The sequence below is a fragment of the Sceloporus occidentalis genome, unplaced genomic scaffold (genome assembly GCF_023333645.1).
Source record: "Sceloporus occidentalis isolate IW3139 unplaced genomic scaffold, rSceOcc1.0.p SCAF_10, whole genome shotgun sequence".
Classification (NCBI taxonomy): Eukaryota; Metazoa; Chordata; class Lepidosauria; order Squamata; family Phrynosomatidae; genus Sceloporus; species Sceloporus occidentalis.
In genome coordinates, this window is record NW_028316990.1 from 34,520,616 (window position 1) to 34,537,658 (window position 17,043).

The following is a 17,043-nucleotide window of genomic DNA, read 5'->3' on the forward strand; positions in this document are numbered from 1 at the left end:
GTCGCCTGAAGAACCTGAATCATGAGGCTTGTTGGCAACTAATTGGAAAATAGATAAACCATTGCAGTCAAACCAACTCAAATTTATGATATTGATGTCACCTTCAAGACTGTCCAGAACTAGAAATGTCCAGAACTGGAAAGGATAGGAAAGAAAGAGAGAGAGAGAGAGAGAGAGAGAGAGAGTCTGTCTGAATGAGAAGATTAATACGTTTGATCGATGGGATACTTTTGCAAGCAAACTGGAGTCACCAGCAATGGTTTCCTAGTTTTTCCTCATTCCCTAATCTCTTGAGTTAGTTTCTGATCTAGTGATAGGAGCCTGTGTAGAGGAGGAGACCTCACCGAATGCACTCTTGTTTATCCCTGTTTCAAAGTTATTAGCCTCCGGAGATGCCCGACGGCTAGGGGAACATTGATAGGGATATGGTCACATGCTTTAATGTTGTGCATGACGCAGGAGGCTTAAAAAAGAATTACGTAACGACAGTGCTTAGGAACAGTCAGCGTTTTTAGCAAAGAATCGACAGCAGCTAGGAGTTATTGATATGATGAAGCCATGGGTCCCATCTCTATAGCCTTCTGCCTGCCTGCACAATATGCAAGGTTTAAAAGTCCAAACCCTCTCCCACTAGCCATTCATAACCCTGTACCTTCACAATAATCGTTCTTTCCTAAACCCGCTGAAGAATTGCAAATGACTCTGTGCTCAGAATAAAATTGAGCGGGACTTTATTCAGAAGGAGGAAAGCATGATTGCTAGTAGTGTGCATTTGTGTGATAAGATTATTCTGTCCTCCAAGCACAAAGAGGAATGACTGTAGTCAGAGAGAGAGAGAGAGAGAGAAAGTTCCTATTTTGTTGTTGTTGTATGCCTACAAGCGGTTTCCAATTTATGCCAACCCTAAGGCGAACCTATCACGGGGTTTTCTTTGCAAGATTTATTCAGAGGAAATTTGTCATTGCCTTTCCCTGAGGCTGAGAGAGTATGACTTGCCCAAGGTCACCCACCGGGTTTCATGGCCAAACTGGGAATCAAACCCTGGTTTCCAGAGTCATAGCCCACTATGCCACACCATTTTGTCCTGCCCAATCCGACCAACAATTCAGGTAGAGGCAGCTCTACAAAAAAAGAGAGGCAGTGTGGTGTAGTGGTTTGAGTGTTGGACTAGGACTCTGGGAGGTGCATGGGGCTCTGGGATGGCTGGTAAGGTGAGGGAGTTGTAGTCCAAAAGGGAACACCTTGGAGCTCTGTCTTTACATGATAGTTAACAATGCTTGTACAGTGGGCCCTTGGTATCTGCTGACGTTTGGTTCCAGTGTCCTCTGTGGATACCAAAACTGGTGGATGCTCAAGTCCCATTAAATACAATGGATAGTAAAATGGTGACCCTTATATAAAATGGCAAAATCAAGCCTTTTGGAGTGTGTGTGTGTGTGTGTGTGTATAATATTTTCAAGTCATGGGTGCTTGAATCCGTGGATAAAAAAATCCGTGGATACAGAGGGCTGACTGTAAATGTAAATCTTGAAATCGATCTTTCTTTCTTTACCTCCTCGCATGGGTTTCCTCTTTCAGAGCCAACACCAGCCATTTACCGAAAGGGCAGGTAGGTTCCTGCCCACCCAGCACCCACCTGTGCCCTGATGCCAACCCAGTGCCTCTCTAGTCCCCAAGCCAAAGCCAGCCTTGAAGCTGATTGCAATTTCTGTTGCCTGGTGCTTTCCGTGGAAGGTCCCCAAGGGCAGTGAATTAGGAAGGATTAATGACCCGGTAGCCTGATGATCCCTCCAGGGGGGAAACGACAACCACCCCAAGTTACGTAAGTCCTTCCCCTTTAAGTCATAAACTCATCAGATAAAGACTCTCCACTTGGTTGGAGCTCATTAAATTCCCCCCTATTTCTCCCTCCCTCTGTCTGCCATCATGACTGCTATTGCTTCTTCCTTCTTCTCTTTAGCAAATGTTTTGGCTTGGTTTAAATAAAGAAAAATAGTCTCCTCCACCCAGACAGGAATAAATTCCAGATCTAGGTACAGGTCAGAAGCAGGACAAGAGGAGGAAGAGGGGCAATGGTTTCCCCAGATACAAAGTATGTCCTCCAGTGAAATTTTCTTGCCCCTAAATTTCTTCGAGAACTGTGGACTAAAACCACACCTAGAAGAAAAATCACACCTAGAAAGTTCTCTGAAGATGCCAGCCACAGATGCTGGTGAAATGTCAGGAATAAACTCTTCTAGAACATGGCCACGTAGCCCCAAAAAACCCACAAAAAATATGGATGCCGGCCTTGAAAGCCTTCACCTCCACAATCTATTCCATGTTTTGGCTTTTTTGAATGTTTAAAGGTTCTACCCAAGGGGCAGAATCCTCCACCCAAAATATATTCTGCATCTTGAGTTAGTCCTTTAAAATTCAGACTACAAGCCAACCAACATGGCAAAACACACTTCAAAAATAATCCACTTTGAGACCACTTTAGCTGCCCTGGCTCAATGCTAGGGAATTCTAGGAACTGCAGTTGTGTGTCTGTCAAAGAGCTCTGGTGCCACAATAAACTACAATTCCCAGGATTCCCTAGCAGTGTGTTTTGGACCTAGGATTCAGAACCGTGGATAGGTCTTTTAAAGTTCATACTGAAACCTACTCCACCAGCAGCCGCTATTGTGGAGGGAATCCAGAAACCCTTCCCATTTAAGCTCTATCACCAGAGACAGCAGAAGGACAGAAGGAAATTGACAAGAGGTTGTATATAAAGAGATTACAGGGTCTTCTTGGGCTAAGCTAGAAATTCAATTAAAGCTCTCCTGTGCTCTCCCTTTTTCCTGGCCAAATCTCCGGATGGAGAAATGCCTGCTGTGGCGGCGGCGAAGAGAGTTAAGAAAATCCTGCAGAGGCTTAAAGGATCTTCCAGGTGTGTTTGATAAAATCATGAGTTTTAAAGGACCCCAAGGGACAGCTAGTCCACCCCCTGCCATGCAGGAATACACAACTAAAGTATGCCTAAGAGATGCCCATTCAACCTCTGTTTGAAGACCTCCAAAGAAGGAGGCTCCATTCACCTTCTTGTGCAGACTAATGGTGAACAGCTCTTACAATTTAACTGGTCATTGACTAAAAGAAATATATGTGTATGTGTGTTACATTAATTAATGCAGTTTGACACTGATGTGGCTTTGCCTTGCTGTGATGTGCTGCTTTTGCAGCGCCAGCCAACACACAGCCCTTCAATGTGACCGCAAGGATGTTTTGGTTACATTTCTTCCCCGAGGCCCTGGCAGTGATTACAGGCATTGACTCTATTGACTAGTCTAGCAGAGAGATACAGAACAACAAACATGCCCAGATCGCCCAGCTCCGATGCACATCACTGAGCCCTGTGGCTTCCAAAAGGTGCCTAATGCTCATCTGGTGGACTTACGGACCTCGCCATGTCACAAACTTTTCCATTTCCTCTCCCTGCCATAGCCTGGTCTGCACGCATTCATGCCATGTACCATTTGATGTCCTCAATAACTGTATGCAAAAGAATCAGTATGCAAAGGAATCTTGTAGCACCTTTGAGATTGTGCAAAAGAAGTTGTTGCATAAGCTTTTGTAGACTCCGTGTCCTTTCTCAGGTGTAACAGCTGTGTGTATATGTGTATAATGCTGTACCCAGTACATATTCGGTTCTTTTCCTGAAAATGCACGTGAAACTTTCCTTATTTGATATATGATATATCCATCACAGTATTTGGTTTTCCTTTTCTCTCCAAATATAGTTCCTGGAACCTATTCCCTTTTCTCCACTTCCTCCTCTCCCTTTTTGGAGAGATAATCCTTGTATCTGTGTTTTCTTCTTACAGAGATTCTCATTGGATTCTATCTGGCTGCATTGCTTCAGAATCTGAAGATCATTTTCTCCCAGTAGTACTATTTGAAGGAGGGGAAAGGTGAGATCCTAAAGGAATCCAGGGACTTTCCAACTCCACACTGCTCCTTGCCTCAGGGATGAGTACAGTCCGAGTCAATCCATACAGCATAGTATCCTCTGAGGAAGACGGGTTGACTTTGACCACCATGCCTGGAGTCAATGGCTTTGGCAACGGTAAGATCCACACAAGGAGGAAATGCCGGAACCGGTTTGTTAAGAAGAATGGCCAGTGCAACGTGGAGTTCACCAACATGGACGATAAACCCCAGAGGTATATTGCGGACATGTTCACCACTTGTGTGGACATCCGCTGGAGATATATGTTGCTGCTCTTCTCACTTGCCTTTCTGGTGTCCTGGTTGTTGTTTGGTCTTATATTTTGGGTAATAGCCATTGTCCATGGTGACATAGAGAAGCCAACTAAGGATGAAACATTCACACCTTGCCTCCTTCAAGTGAATGGCTTTGTGGCTGCTTTCTTGTTCTCTATTGAGACTCAGACGACGATTGGTTACGGATTCCGTTGCGTAACGGAAGAGTGCCCACTTGCTGTCTTCATGGTGGTCCTCCAGTCCATTGTGGGGTGTATAATTGACTCTTTCATGATTGGGGCAATCATGGCAAAAATGGCTAGGCCCAAGAAGAGGGCTGAAACCTTACTTTTCAGCCACCATGCCGTCATAGCCATGAGGGACGGCAAACTTTGCCTGATGTGGCGAGTGGGTAACCTGCGCAAGAGCCACATCGTGGAAGCTCATGTCAGAGCTCAGCTCATTAAGTCCCGCATCACCGAAGAGGGAGAGTACATCCCGCTCGACCAAATAGACATCGACGTCGGCTTTGACAAAGGCCTGGACCGTATTTTCTTGGTCTCCCCGCTCACGATCCTCCACGAGATCAACGAAGACAGCCCGCTCTTTGGGATTAGCCGGCAGGATTTGGAAACGGATGATTTTGAGATTGTGGTCATCCTGGAAGGAATGGTGGAAGCCACCGCCATGACGACGCAAGCGCGGAGCTCCTACTTGTCCAGCGAGATCCTCTGGGGCCACCGCTTTGAGCCGGTCTTGTTTGAGGAGAAATGTCAATACAAAGTGGACTATTCCCACTTCCACAAGACCTACGAAGTCCCGTCAACTCCCTGTTGCAGTGCCAAGGACTTGCTGGAAAACAAGTTCCTCCTCCCAGGCACCAATTCCTTCTGTTACGAGAATGAGCTTGCCTTCATAAGCCGCGATGAGGAGGAGGAAGAGGAGGAAGAGGAAGACGACGACAGCAGAGCTTTGGACGATCCGGGTTCAGATAACCAACCTGAATTTGATCGGCTTCAGGCTACTGTTGCTCTGGATCAGAGGTCTTACAGAAGAGAATCAGAAATATGACCCAGGACCCTCAAACTGACCTCAAGGGCATTTTCCCCCTCTCTGGTCTCTTCCCTGCACTAAATCAGACAAACAAACAAATCCAGCCCGAATTATGCAGAACAATGCAAGTGCCATAGGAATGCCTGAGAAATTAGTGTGGTTTGTAGGGTGTGTTTTGTTTTGTTATTTTTTTAAAAGAAAAGAAATGTCATTGCAATAACCACTGAATGGCGTGGGCTGAGAACCCATTGCCAAACCTCAAAGTCTTGTGAACATCCAGTGCTAATAAAGGTATTTCTAGAATGTACTGCAAGGCAGATTTCAATATGGCGGCACCATACTCTTGAAGCAAAGCAAACCCCACTTTGGGCAGGAATACTATGGCATGCAAGTGGGGGTTAAAAATCCAGTCTCCCTTTTTCTTTCATGATAATGAGGGTAATTTTTTAATAAAAGAAAAAAAGCAAGGCGCTATAAAGGCTCAAAAGGGAGAGAAGTATCAGGAAAGCAAAACCAATGGCGTGTTTCTTTTTTATAAGAAGAACTGAACAAATTATCTTATATATAACAATATAAATATAGATATACTGCCAAGACAAGTGATTCTGTTGCACTAGATCAACACTTGAGTCCTACAACCTATAGGAGTCTTTTTCATTTGGGCGACAGGTAAAGGTGAGCTTGTTTTTAATTTTTTTTGTCCAACTTCCCATTTGGAAGACTGTTTACCAAAAAAAAACTTTGTAAAAATAATTAAAAAATGTGATTACTTCAGAAACAGGGGGAATGAAATAGCAACTGAAGCCATGTTTGCTTGGAGGTAAGTTCTGCCATGTCGAATAGAGCCGTTCTGATGCCATAAGCAACTGTGATAGGCTGTTCTGATGCCATAAGTTAGATTTATGACCTGGTAATTCTTCATGGTTGCACTTGCAACTGTGACACCATTGCCACAACTGCAGATGCCCCTAAAACCCACCTTAAAAGCCAGTCGGCCATCCTGAATGATGGAGCGTGGTGTTGGTAAACGTGTCGCTGAAGGAGTATGACACACACACACACACACACACACCACCAACAAGCAATGGTGCTACTATTGTAGTAACTGGTGAGGAGGAGGATCATGCTGACTGGCTTTTAAGGTGGATTTTAGGGGTCAGATCAAGAGATGGTGCAAAGCCATGATATTGTATCCATGCCTCCAATGCAGGATCTCTGATTGACCAGACACACCTAGCAATTTTCATATATGAAATGTTGGATAGTAAGTAGTTACTTGGAGAGATTTCCAGGAGATGGTGCAAAGCTACAATATTGGGGCCATGTGTCCAATGCAGGATCTCTAACTGACCAGACACACCTAGCAATTTTCATATATGAAATGTTGGATAGTAAGTAGTTACTTGGAGAGATTTCCAGGAGATGGTGCAAAGCTACAATATTGGGGCCATGTGTCCAATGCAGGATCTCTAACTGACCAGAAACACCTAGCAATTTTCATATATGAAATGTTGGATAGTAAGTAGTTACTTGGAGAGATTTCCAGAATCCGCCCCCCTGCCAGCATAGGCCCTGGTTTGGGGTCTGGGAAGTGTCCCCAACAGGCAACTTTTCCAAACTTTGCTCTTGCACGCCCCTTTCTCCAGCGCATCCTCAATTGCAGTTGGATATTCTGATCAAAAGACAGAAAGAAGAGATGCCAAGAAAATATAACTGAATAATATTATTTTCCCCTGCGTATCTTAATTTACCAGGCTCCAGTGGGGATGTGCCTTAGGGGAGAGAGCGAAAGAGAATGAAAGAGATGTGAAGTGTTCACTTTTTAAAATGCGCCAAAAGCCATACTGTGGAGATCTGTCTTTTCTCCCCACCACCTCCTTCCTGCTCCCTATTTCATCTCCTCTGTGCAACTTCCGAGTAACACTCTGTTCTTCTTCCTCTTCCCCAGCCTTAGTGGGTGTCACACGCCCATCCATCTGGAGGAAAGCGTGTGACCAAACCACCGAGCGGATCATAAGCAATAAACGCAGCTCGCGTGGCACATATTGCAAGCAAATATCGATCGCCTTCTCCTCACCCCGGCTACTATCTGTTATTGGAAAAAGAAAGAAACAAAAAAGTATGGGGGGGATGGATTCACATTGGCTAGATTTGCCCAGGAGCAAAGAGTGGTGAGAGTTGAAGGACATCAGATGTTCGTGACAGCTTGCAAAGAGAAGAGAGGAAGGGGGAAAAAGAACCCTGTCTAAAATTAGATCCTAGTCTTGCGTGTCCTAAGGTTGCCAACTGATGGGGGAGGGAAACTATCCGGGTCTGCTCCTGTGCCTTTAACAACACAGCAGTCTGCAAAAACCAGCCTCTAGAGAGGTTTTCTCAGCATGGAGAGATAAGCCGCAGAGGCCGATAGGCCAAAGTCGCTGTTACAGGCACAGGATGAAAAATAAATGAATAAATTGTTAAATGTCACACGCATTGTCTATTATTGCTTTGGTGCAATGGATCTCAAGGCCTTTGTTTGCCTCTTCCTTGTTCCAGAAACACAGATCCTTGGCAATGCGGAAGATCCAAAATCCATAATATTTTTTACATAGAATTACTGCTCATCGAATCCCTTGAGGATGCTGCCATTAAACCTGTTTCAATCTACACATACCCAAAAGTGACCTATTAGGACAAGCTGAATAGATAAAGTACTTAGAAATTAATCTAAATGCACCACGATCTATTCACATTTAATGCTCTTGTACTATGTATGGGTTCATCTAGCAAAATACGGCGAATCCACATTCAACCAGGGCTTGGAAAAATTCCTTTTTGGACCACAGCTCCCAGAATCCCCCAGATATTGGGGGATACTGGAAGCTGCAGTCCAAAAATAATATTTTTGCAAGCTATCCATCCAACCTACCCATACTTATATAAGCCTCTTATATAGGCCTTTATACTTGGAATCCTTTTAAATGTTCTTCTGTTCACCCAATGGACTGCTTAAGATCCCGAGGTGGAATCAAATCTAATTTATTAATTATGTTATTTATTTATTTTAAAAGCTGATAATGTCGGTTGTATGTGTGGGTTTTTTAAAAAGTGAAAGTGATGGTTGTTTGCGGGGGTTTTTGGAAGGGGAGGAAAAAGTGTACCTCTGGAAATTAATTTCTAAATGTATATCACAGTAAATATTTGTAAAAAAGTAAAGAAAAAGATTCTTTGAAGTAATTATTGCTTTTTAAACCATATTATATAATTGTACAGTCCAGTCTCAGAGACTAGAAGAATATATACATATGTATTTTTTAAAGACGACTTGCATAGATCACCATGAAATAATTTGTAGGTAGGCCATGCCGAAATAGCAAATGACAATATCTTTGACCTTCTTCTTAGTCCTGCGCCATAATCTCTTTCCGGGAGATTAACACCTAGCTATGGAGAATAATGTTACATACAAATGTATAGCTCTAGAAACTGAATGTGCTGTTATATATTGTATAATAATATATACATACTTATATATACATATATATATTTTGGCCTACCTCTGAGTGTTAGAGTGGCTCATTTCTCCAGCGATCCGCCAGGGAAACAACCTAAGAAGGCACTCTGTTATTACCAAATAACAGTTATAAGGGCTGCCACCTTTTCCTCTTCCTCTTGCTCCTGTGCTTTTAGCAGCCAACTATTCCAAAATCAAACAAGCAGAGCATCTTCTGTTGTGTTGTCTTTCGGTTTCCCTTCTTACAACAAAAATGACCAGGTTGATATACATCTTTCTGGGTTCTATAGGGCCAGCTATAGTTGAATATTGCAAACACAGTTGCACTCTAAATCCATGTAAGTACACACACATTGATACAGCAAAGTACATGTTAAATCTGTCACATCTGCACTGTCCAAAGGGTCCATGCATCCAATGAGGTACAGGACTCTTTTCCCATGCTGCTCAATAGTGTTGCAAAATTTGGATGCAACCTTAAAGCCCTAAATAAAAGATACAGTGGTCCCTTGATATCTGCCAGGATTTGGTTCCAGAGCGCCCCATGGATCCAAAATCCATGGATGCTCAAGTTCCATTAAATACATAGTAAAGTGGTGTCCCTTGCATAAAATAGAAAAATCAAGGTTTGCATTTTGGATTTTTTTTAGGTGTGCGTGGATATTTTCAAGCCGCAGATGGCTGAATCTGTGGATGCAGAATCCGTGGATACAGAGGGCTGACTGTTTTTTCTAACCCAACTCTGATCTTCCCCCTTTTTTCTTTTCTCTCTCTCTGGAGTCCTTAGAAAAATAAATGAGAAACGAATCTTGTTTGAACTTCCATCAGAAGTCACGGAAAAAGAAAGAAAGAGCAGTAGCTTTAAAATGTATTTTTTCTGTCTTATTAAAGATAAGGAAGGTGCCTTGGAATTCACTGCTTATGAAAGGTCAAGCAAGAAAAAGATTCTTGAAAGGTTAAGGGTAGACCCATGGCACAGGCAGCTCTGGAAGCCAAGAGTAAGCAATGGGAGGAGATGCATCTCAAGCTTTTCCATGGACACAAGGAGCCACAGCAACTGCAAATTTCCCTTTCACTCTGGAGCAAGACCAAAAGGTGTCATATTCGTCACAACAAACAGTTTCTGGCAAGGGGCTACTTCTCTGTTCTTACTAAGCACACCATGCTGCGAACGTCTATCGGGGTTGCTTACATGGCCAAACACCCACCATGGGTCAAAACGATTTATGAAGGGTTTTGAGCCAGAATAATCTGATTTGTGCTGAGTCGGTTGGTACTGTCTGAAGGCCAAGCTAAACAAGTGTTGAGTGTGGTTGCATTGAGAAAGTCTCATTTCTGAACTACGGCAGGCAGAGACACCCCTACCTCACCCAGGACCACTGACATAGGGGCAAAATAAATAAAAATACAACAGAATTAACAGCCAAGATCTTACATCAGGGTTGCATAGGGTAGATCTTCGCATTCAGAGTTAGGCGTTAACTGTGCTATATAACTCTTATGTTGAATGGTAATGTTATGCAATTGATACCAAATGTGCAACACAAGGATATGCATTGCACATTGTTCACGACGTGCATTGTGCACCACACATTAGTATGCATGTGTGCCCATGCTCACTCTTGCCATAATTATAACTATCCCCAACAAACCTATTTTGCCAGGCATTTGCCGCATCGGGCAAAACAAGGCCATTCTGCCAATGATCGGAGCACAGGCGCATGACATTTCCATCAGATTTGGAGAATGGGACAGGAGATGTTACTCAACAAAGTATATTTAACTAAGCAGCTAATACAGGATTCCGGCTCCTGTTTCTAAGAACGAGATGAAAGATGAAGGGGTTCTTATACAAGCTCTTGAACGGAAACTTCCAAGCTATCCACCTTCAGCTGAGTGACTGTCAAGTGGAGAGGAATTTAGGAAAAGAAAGTATATTTAGAAAGGGATGGCAAGGTCAACAAGTTGGAGAAATACCAGTGTGCCAGGAAAATAGGGGAAGAATGGAGAGGGACCAGAAAACAGAGAGATGTCCCTGAAACCAATAAAGAGAAAAAATGGCACCAAAGAAAAGGCAAAGGTGGAGGAGCTAGGAACATATTTATCGAACCAGGACAAAAATAACACAGCCAGGGAGATGGCAAATTGTAATGCACTTTTCATAGTTGTCTCTGGGGCAAATGCACACACACACACATACACATTTGGTCTCATATTGCATTAAGAAACCACTTCATATGTATAAAGAATTGACCATTTCTAGAGCACTCGCTTCTCGAAGCGTCCAGCTTCCAACTGAAAGGGATGCTAGTAGTAGGTGGTAATATTCTGTTTCTCAGCTTGTATTTGAAAGAAGTATTCCGTATAATGCATATTTAAATAGCATTAATTGAATAACTTACATTTGTATTTAAATTTTAAATACATTAAAAAATAATTAAATACACAATGACAACACCACCTATGATGTTCTAGACCCCTGTATAAGCACTGAAAAACAATGCAGTCTCTACCCTGATTTTTAGAGCTACACATTTTATACTTATGGAAGCTACACCTTCCTGATTCCTTCCTTCCTTCCTTCCTTCCTTCCTTCCTTCCTTCCTTCCTTCCTTCTTTGTCCTTCCTTCCTTGCTTCCTCTTTTCTGTTCCTTCTTTCCCTCCTTGTTTCTTTCTATCCTCTCCTCTCCTCTCCTTCTTTCCTTCCTTCCTTCCTTCCTTCCTTCCTTCCTTCCTTCCTTCCCAGAGTTGCATTTCGGAAGCCTTCTGCCAAGGGCCAACCATCACCCTGTTCCCTGGGACTGTGTCTGCTCCTTCTTTGGGGTATTCTTCTTCTACTGGGAGGTGAATGAGTTGCCTCACATCACATGAGGTATCCATAGTAACACATCATCAGCTTTTCTGCTGCTTCTAATGTCAATTTTGTTTTTCTCTTCGCATTAAGAGAGAATGTCTTCCTCGGTCTCTCTGTGCCCCACTTGAATTGAATGCAACCTTTAAATAGGATTCTTGCTTCCTTCTTTTTCATTCAAATCCCTTTGCTGATCTGTTGAGGCACATCATAGGAAGAGAGCCGAACAGATGGAATCTTGAACAGGTAAAAGACAAGCTTTAATTCTTCCATTCCATCTCAGTTTTGATGATGGAAAACCAAAATTCCCCTTAGATGCAAAGTAACAGAGACACTTTTCAAGTTACAAATCCTAAATGACCATTTCTCTTTCAACCTTATTTCTCCATATTAGCAAGTCTCTTAGCAATTATATAACATGCAAGACATTAGATGTTATTTATCTACTTTTCCCAGCCGTCTTCCAAACCACTTTCCCGGAGAGGCCATGCTATATCCCCTCTGTATTGCTAGGATGACGGTTTGTGGCAAGAATTCAGGGACATAGCTGTGTTAGTTCAGAATATCAGTATACAAAGAGATCTGGTAGCATCTTTAAGACTGAGCAAAAGATGTTGTAGCATCAGCTTTCATAGATGGTCTACCTCCTCAGATGCAAGGCGTGAACTGGTGCCCAGGAAAGATCTACAAATAGGTTGAACTCCAACCTATTTGGGACATGAATGTTGCCCTCTCAAAGGCCTTTACTTGCCTACAAGCAATTTCAGAAGTTACTTACTTACAGGAGGATGCACAACACAGATGGGGAGATGCATACAAAGATCTCGCCACAGACCCAAATGCCAACTCTGCCCACGCATTTACTCAGGAAATGTCATCCCAAGGCCTCATCATATAACCCACAATATTAGAGGCTCTTTCACTTGCTCATCCTCTAATGTGATATATGCCACCCTCTGTCAACAAGGCCCTTCAGCACTTTACATTGAGCAAAAGGCCAGTCTGTGTGCCAGAGGATAAAAGGACATAAAGCAGACATTAGGAATGGGAATATGCAAAAACCAGTTGCAGAATATTTCAGTCTTCTGGGGCATTCCATCTCTGACCTCCGGACAGTGGTCCTTGAACAAACAAAGAAAACCTACAAAGGAAGACTGGGAAGAGAAACAACTAAATTGGAATATATCTGCAAACTTCGGATCCATCAACAGAGAGCTGAACACAGACAATGGCATCCTGGCACACTCCATGTATTACAGGTGGGGTCTTGGTATCCAATGAGGTTTGGTTCGTGGAGACCAAAATCTATGGATGTTCAAGTTCCATTATATACGATGGCATAGTAAAATGGCATCCCTTATATAAATGGCAAAATCAAGGTTTGCTTTCTGGAATTTGGGGATATTTTCATGTTGTGGATGGTTGAATCCATGGATAAAGAATTCATTGATGCAGAGGGTCAATTGTATAACACTGGTTAACATTTCGGCCTCAGGAGGATACTCTTGGCCAGTTTATCACATCTTCTTCTGGTTTCCAACCTACACACATCACATCCCAAATCCTTTTCCATCATTCAAATGGTCATCTGCACACCCTGACCTTAGGCAACAGTTTCCCTCTGTCTTTGTCCCTCAGTTACCATTGCCAAAACTGAACGCTGCCTCATCACCGTATTCACAAGTTCTGTATTTTGATGGCTGTTCATACGGTCTTATTATAAAGGTCCTTCCGGGGTACCAGTTCATTCCATGCATCTGAGGAAGTAGACTAAAGGCCGGTAGAGATGCATGCTTTGCACCGGCCTGGGCCCGAAATTAAGGCTAGATAGCATCCACATGTGCCCAGCCCTATTATCGGTGCCCGTGCACCATCTTGGCACGCCCCTGTCCACACAGGGTGTGCCATGATGACACACGAGCATCAAAATGAGCGCCATAATGACACCCCTAAAAAGAAGCTGCCTAGAATGGCTTCTTTTAAGGGAGCGCATCAGTGCCGCACCGTGAGGCTGCCGCAGAACCAACCAGGGGCAAAGATGAGTGGCTTTTAGCCGCCCGTCTGTATAGCCCTTAAGTCTACGAAAGCTTCTGCTGTAACTTCTTTTGCTCAGTTAGTCTCAATGGTGCTACAAGCTCCCTTTGCCTGTGGCTAGCTACTTAATACATTTGTGACTGATGGACGGAGCTGTTGCAGCAGCTTTTCAGATATATTTGTAGCCATGGCATCACAGCAGCTCCAGAGCAGCAATGCAAAGGTGCCAGCTTTTCAACCCATGCCTGTAGATGTGCCTTAAGGCACAGCTCTATGGACAAACATTAGTAAGTGTACAAAAGAGAAGACCATAACTTCATGATGTGTGTCTCTGCCCCTCTAATGGTAAATCCAGGTAAAAACTCTGACAGGATTGGAGTAAAAACAGGATACATTTTCAAAAGGAACTACATGGGAAGTTCGTGTCCAAGAAAGTAATTTTCCCAAACAATGGATGAGCCTTCCTCCAGGACCTGTGTCCCTTGGACACAAAATTTATAATTGAAACTGTTTATAAATTTTGATATTTTTAAAAACAAAATCTGGGTTGACAATGTGTCTTGAGGACAGTAAGGTGAAAGGTTTCCATCACACACCTTCCGTACGTGATGTGCCATGGTTTTCTCCCTGTGATTCTGAAGTGAAAACAATCTCTGTCCCTTTAGGTCATGTAGCAGACCGTTTTAAGTTATTCTATTTCCCATCAGGAGAAGACCAGAATGTCAATGGAGGAGTTATTTGCGTTGGCAAATGCATGTCTGCGCACGAACCGCCTGGTCTCCTTGGCCCAAATCTTTATTAATGGGTGCATTTGTATTTGCAAATACTCTGGTGAGCCTTCCCATGAAACTGCCTTTGCCAAGGCGTTTTGCAGCTCTTAACCGAATGATCAATAACAAGGATGCCCAACGAGCCAAAAAGAAGTGAAGCCGTTTCGAAGAGAAGGCAGAAAAAGGGAAAAAAAGCTAATCCAGTTTTTTCTTTGTTAATGACATTTGAATCCTACCTTTCATCCAATGTGCTCAACTCATTCCTCCTCCCCACTTTTTCCTTAAAAGAAGCCTGCAAGATAGATCAGGCTTGGAGGGAGTGACTAGCTCAAATGTCAATAACATGACACAGTGGATGCTGGAACTGGATCACTCTAACCACTACACACACTGTCTCTGCTTTTTACATGTTTTGTTGAGTTGTTCTTTCACTCCTTCCACTAAAGAAGCAAGAGACATGTCTCAAGATGCTCAAATGATGGTTGTTTATTAGTAGAAAAACCCAAAGCATGTCTTCCGATCTGTGCTCCAGAGCAGTACTATCTAATGTGGGGACTGGCAATACATTTTCCCAATGTTCCAGGGACTGGCACCAGTTTTGTTTCCAGTGATGACAGTCTCTTCTTTCTTTCCTGTAAGTGCACCAGGGACCATCAGCCAGTGCCTGAGACCTTCTTCAGTAGACCATTTACAAATGAAAGCCAGCCTATTAGCATCTTTGAGATGAACTGGGAAGAAGAAATTTGGAGCAGAAGCTTTCACGGACACAGCCTGCTTCATCTGACACAGTTGTGCAAACTGTAGGGTTTGCCTTGCAAAACAATTGCAAAAAATTCTGCCTAGCAGGGAGTTCCTTTGCACTGAGCAGAAGCAGACTGACTTGAGCAGGTGGTTTTTAGGACCATCCATGGCCTTCTAAGAAGCAGCATTCTCTGTCCATGGTCCTGGCTTCAGAGACGTTTGGTGACGGAAATATTACTCAAGCAGATAGGAAAAGAGCGAAAGGGGATCCAGCTCTGAGCTTAGAAAACAAGTCTATTGTTTCCTGAGGGTGATATAGAGTTTACATAGATACTTCCATGCTTGCATACTTACATCATGTCCCAACTTCCAACTGGACAGTCTTTCAGAGAAGCTTGTGTATCAATTGACCAAATGAGTGATGGACGGCACATTTAAACTGCCCATTTATCACAGTTCACTGGGTCATGCACAGTCTGTATATATATATATATATATATATATATATATATATATATAATTTTTAAAATAGGTTGTTGTTGTTGTTCACTGTCTTCGAGTTGATCCCAGATAATGGAGACCCTGTGGCTGAGACATCTCCAAGCCCTCCTTATCCTCCATGGCACTGCTTAGATCCCGAAAATTCATACCCATGACCTCCCTAATAGAGTCTATTCATCCAGCTCTTTCTGCTTACCTCCACATTTCCTAGAATTATCGTATTTTCTAATGAGTCCTGCCTTCTCATGATATAGCGAAAGTATGATGAGTCAGAAACAAAAATGGAAGGTGAACACAACCCTGAAGATTATGATATTGCAGATTGACCGACCCTAAAATATGTGTATGTTTGTGCTAAAAAAAATAATGAAAATATCTGTAGCGGAAATCCAGCTTAGAGACAAATCAATCATCCAAACCATCTGCCCTGCCCCTAAAGAGAAAGCCACTTTCGTTGTTTCCATAAGCTGCTAAGCAGCTTCTTAACAAGATGAAACCTCTAGGCTGGAAAGTCTGATGTTGGAGAGAAAGCTGATGATCACGGTACATAACCGGGAATGCCTGGAATGAACCATCTTCTACTACCACCAACAAGCTTTTATGGAACAGAAAGAACACATTTGCTCAAATGGTTAGATTGAATGTCATATTGGTCCTAATTGTGTTAGGAACACACAGAGGCACAATATCCTATTATGCCTACATATGTCCTTTTGTGGTCCTTGCAGAAGAAGGTATCAAGCACTTCCACCTGCAATGATCCCTTGCTCGCAGGGGTCTTTCAGTGATGCAGGAGGAGGACATTGTCTTCATGCACCCATGTGCAGAAATATAGCCAAACACAGCATGATCATCTTCCCCAGATCACTAAATAGCCATGGGGAGGGGACACACGTCACAGTATGGCATCCTTCTCAGGGTTGTTGTGGATAGAATATGAGAGGAGGAGAGATGCCACCTTTACATGTTTATTCCCACCCATGATACATAAGGGATAGGGATGATGCAACCTTCCAAATATTATTGGACTGGAAATCCAGCACTCTTTTCCCCTGGCCATGCTGGCTAGGGCTGATGGAATTTTGCAGTCCAACGATATTTGGAAAGCTGGGCCATTCCCGCCCCTGCACTTTAAGCCAGGGAATGTCACCATAACAATGGCTTGGTTCACCAGTGAGAAGGAGTGAGGACAGCTGGGAATTCTGGAAGAGATGCCCTTCCGAAGGAGACCCCATCACTTGTGTCTTCCCTAACACTTCCCTAACTGTCATCTTTCGGCCTCTGGGGAAGAGAGAGGGCTGGCCCAGTGCCATCGGGCTGGCCTGAAGAGAGGGGCTCCTCCCTCCCTAGCTGTCATCTTTCGGCCTCTGGGG

The 17,043-nt window shown here is 43.3% G+C and overlaps 2 protein-coding genes across 7 annotated transcripts in view; one reads left to right on the forward strand and one right to left on the reverse strand.

The window, feature by feature from the left end:
- LOC149306437 (ATP-sensitive inward rectifier potassium channel 12) overlaps window positions 1-8,764 on the forward strand; it is a 29,120-nt gene extending 20,356 nt beyond the window's left edge. For 2 of the 4 annotated variants that reach the window (XM_089540116.1, XM_089540117.1), the window contains exon 2: window positions 3,849-8,764. In XM_089540116.1, coding sequence (XP_089396242.1) covers window positions 3,994-5,298 — 1,305 coding nt within the window. In that variant the 5' untranslated portion in view covers window positions 3,849-3,993 and the 3' untranslated portion in view covers window positions 5,299-8,764. The remainder of the gene's footprint in view (window positions 1-3,848) is intronic. The other 2 variants (XR_016282468.1, XR_016282469.1) reach the window with 2 other exon arrangements.
- The window catches only part of NATD1 (N-acetyltransferase domain containing 1), a 159,354-nt gene that overhangs the window by 129,842 nt on the left and 12,469 nt on the right, over window positions 1-17,043 (reverse strand). The gene's annotated exons all lie outside the window — the stretch shown is intronic.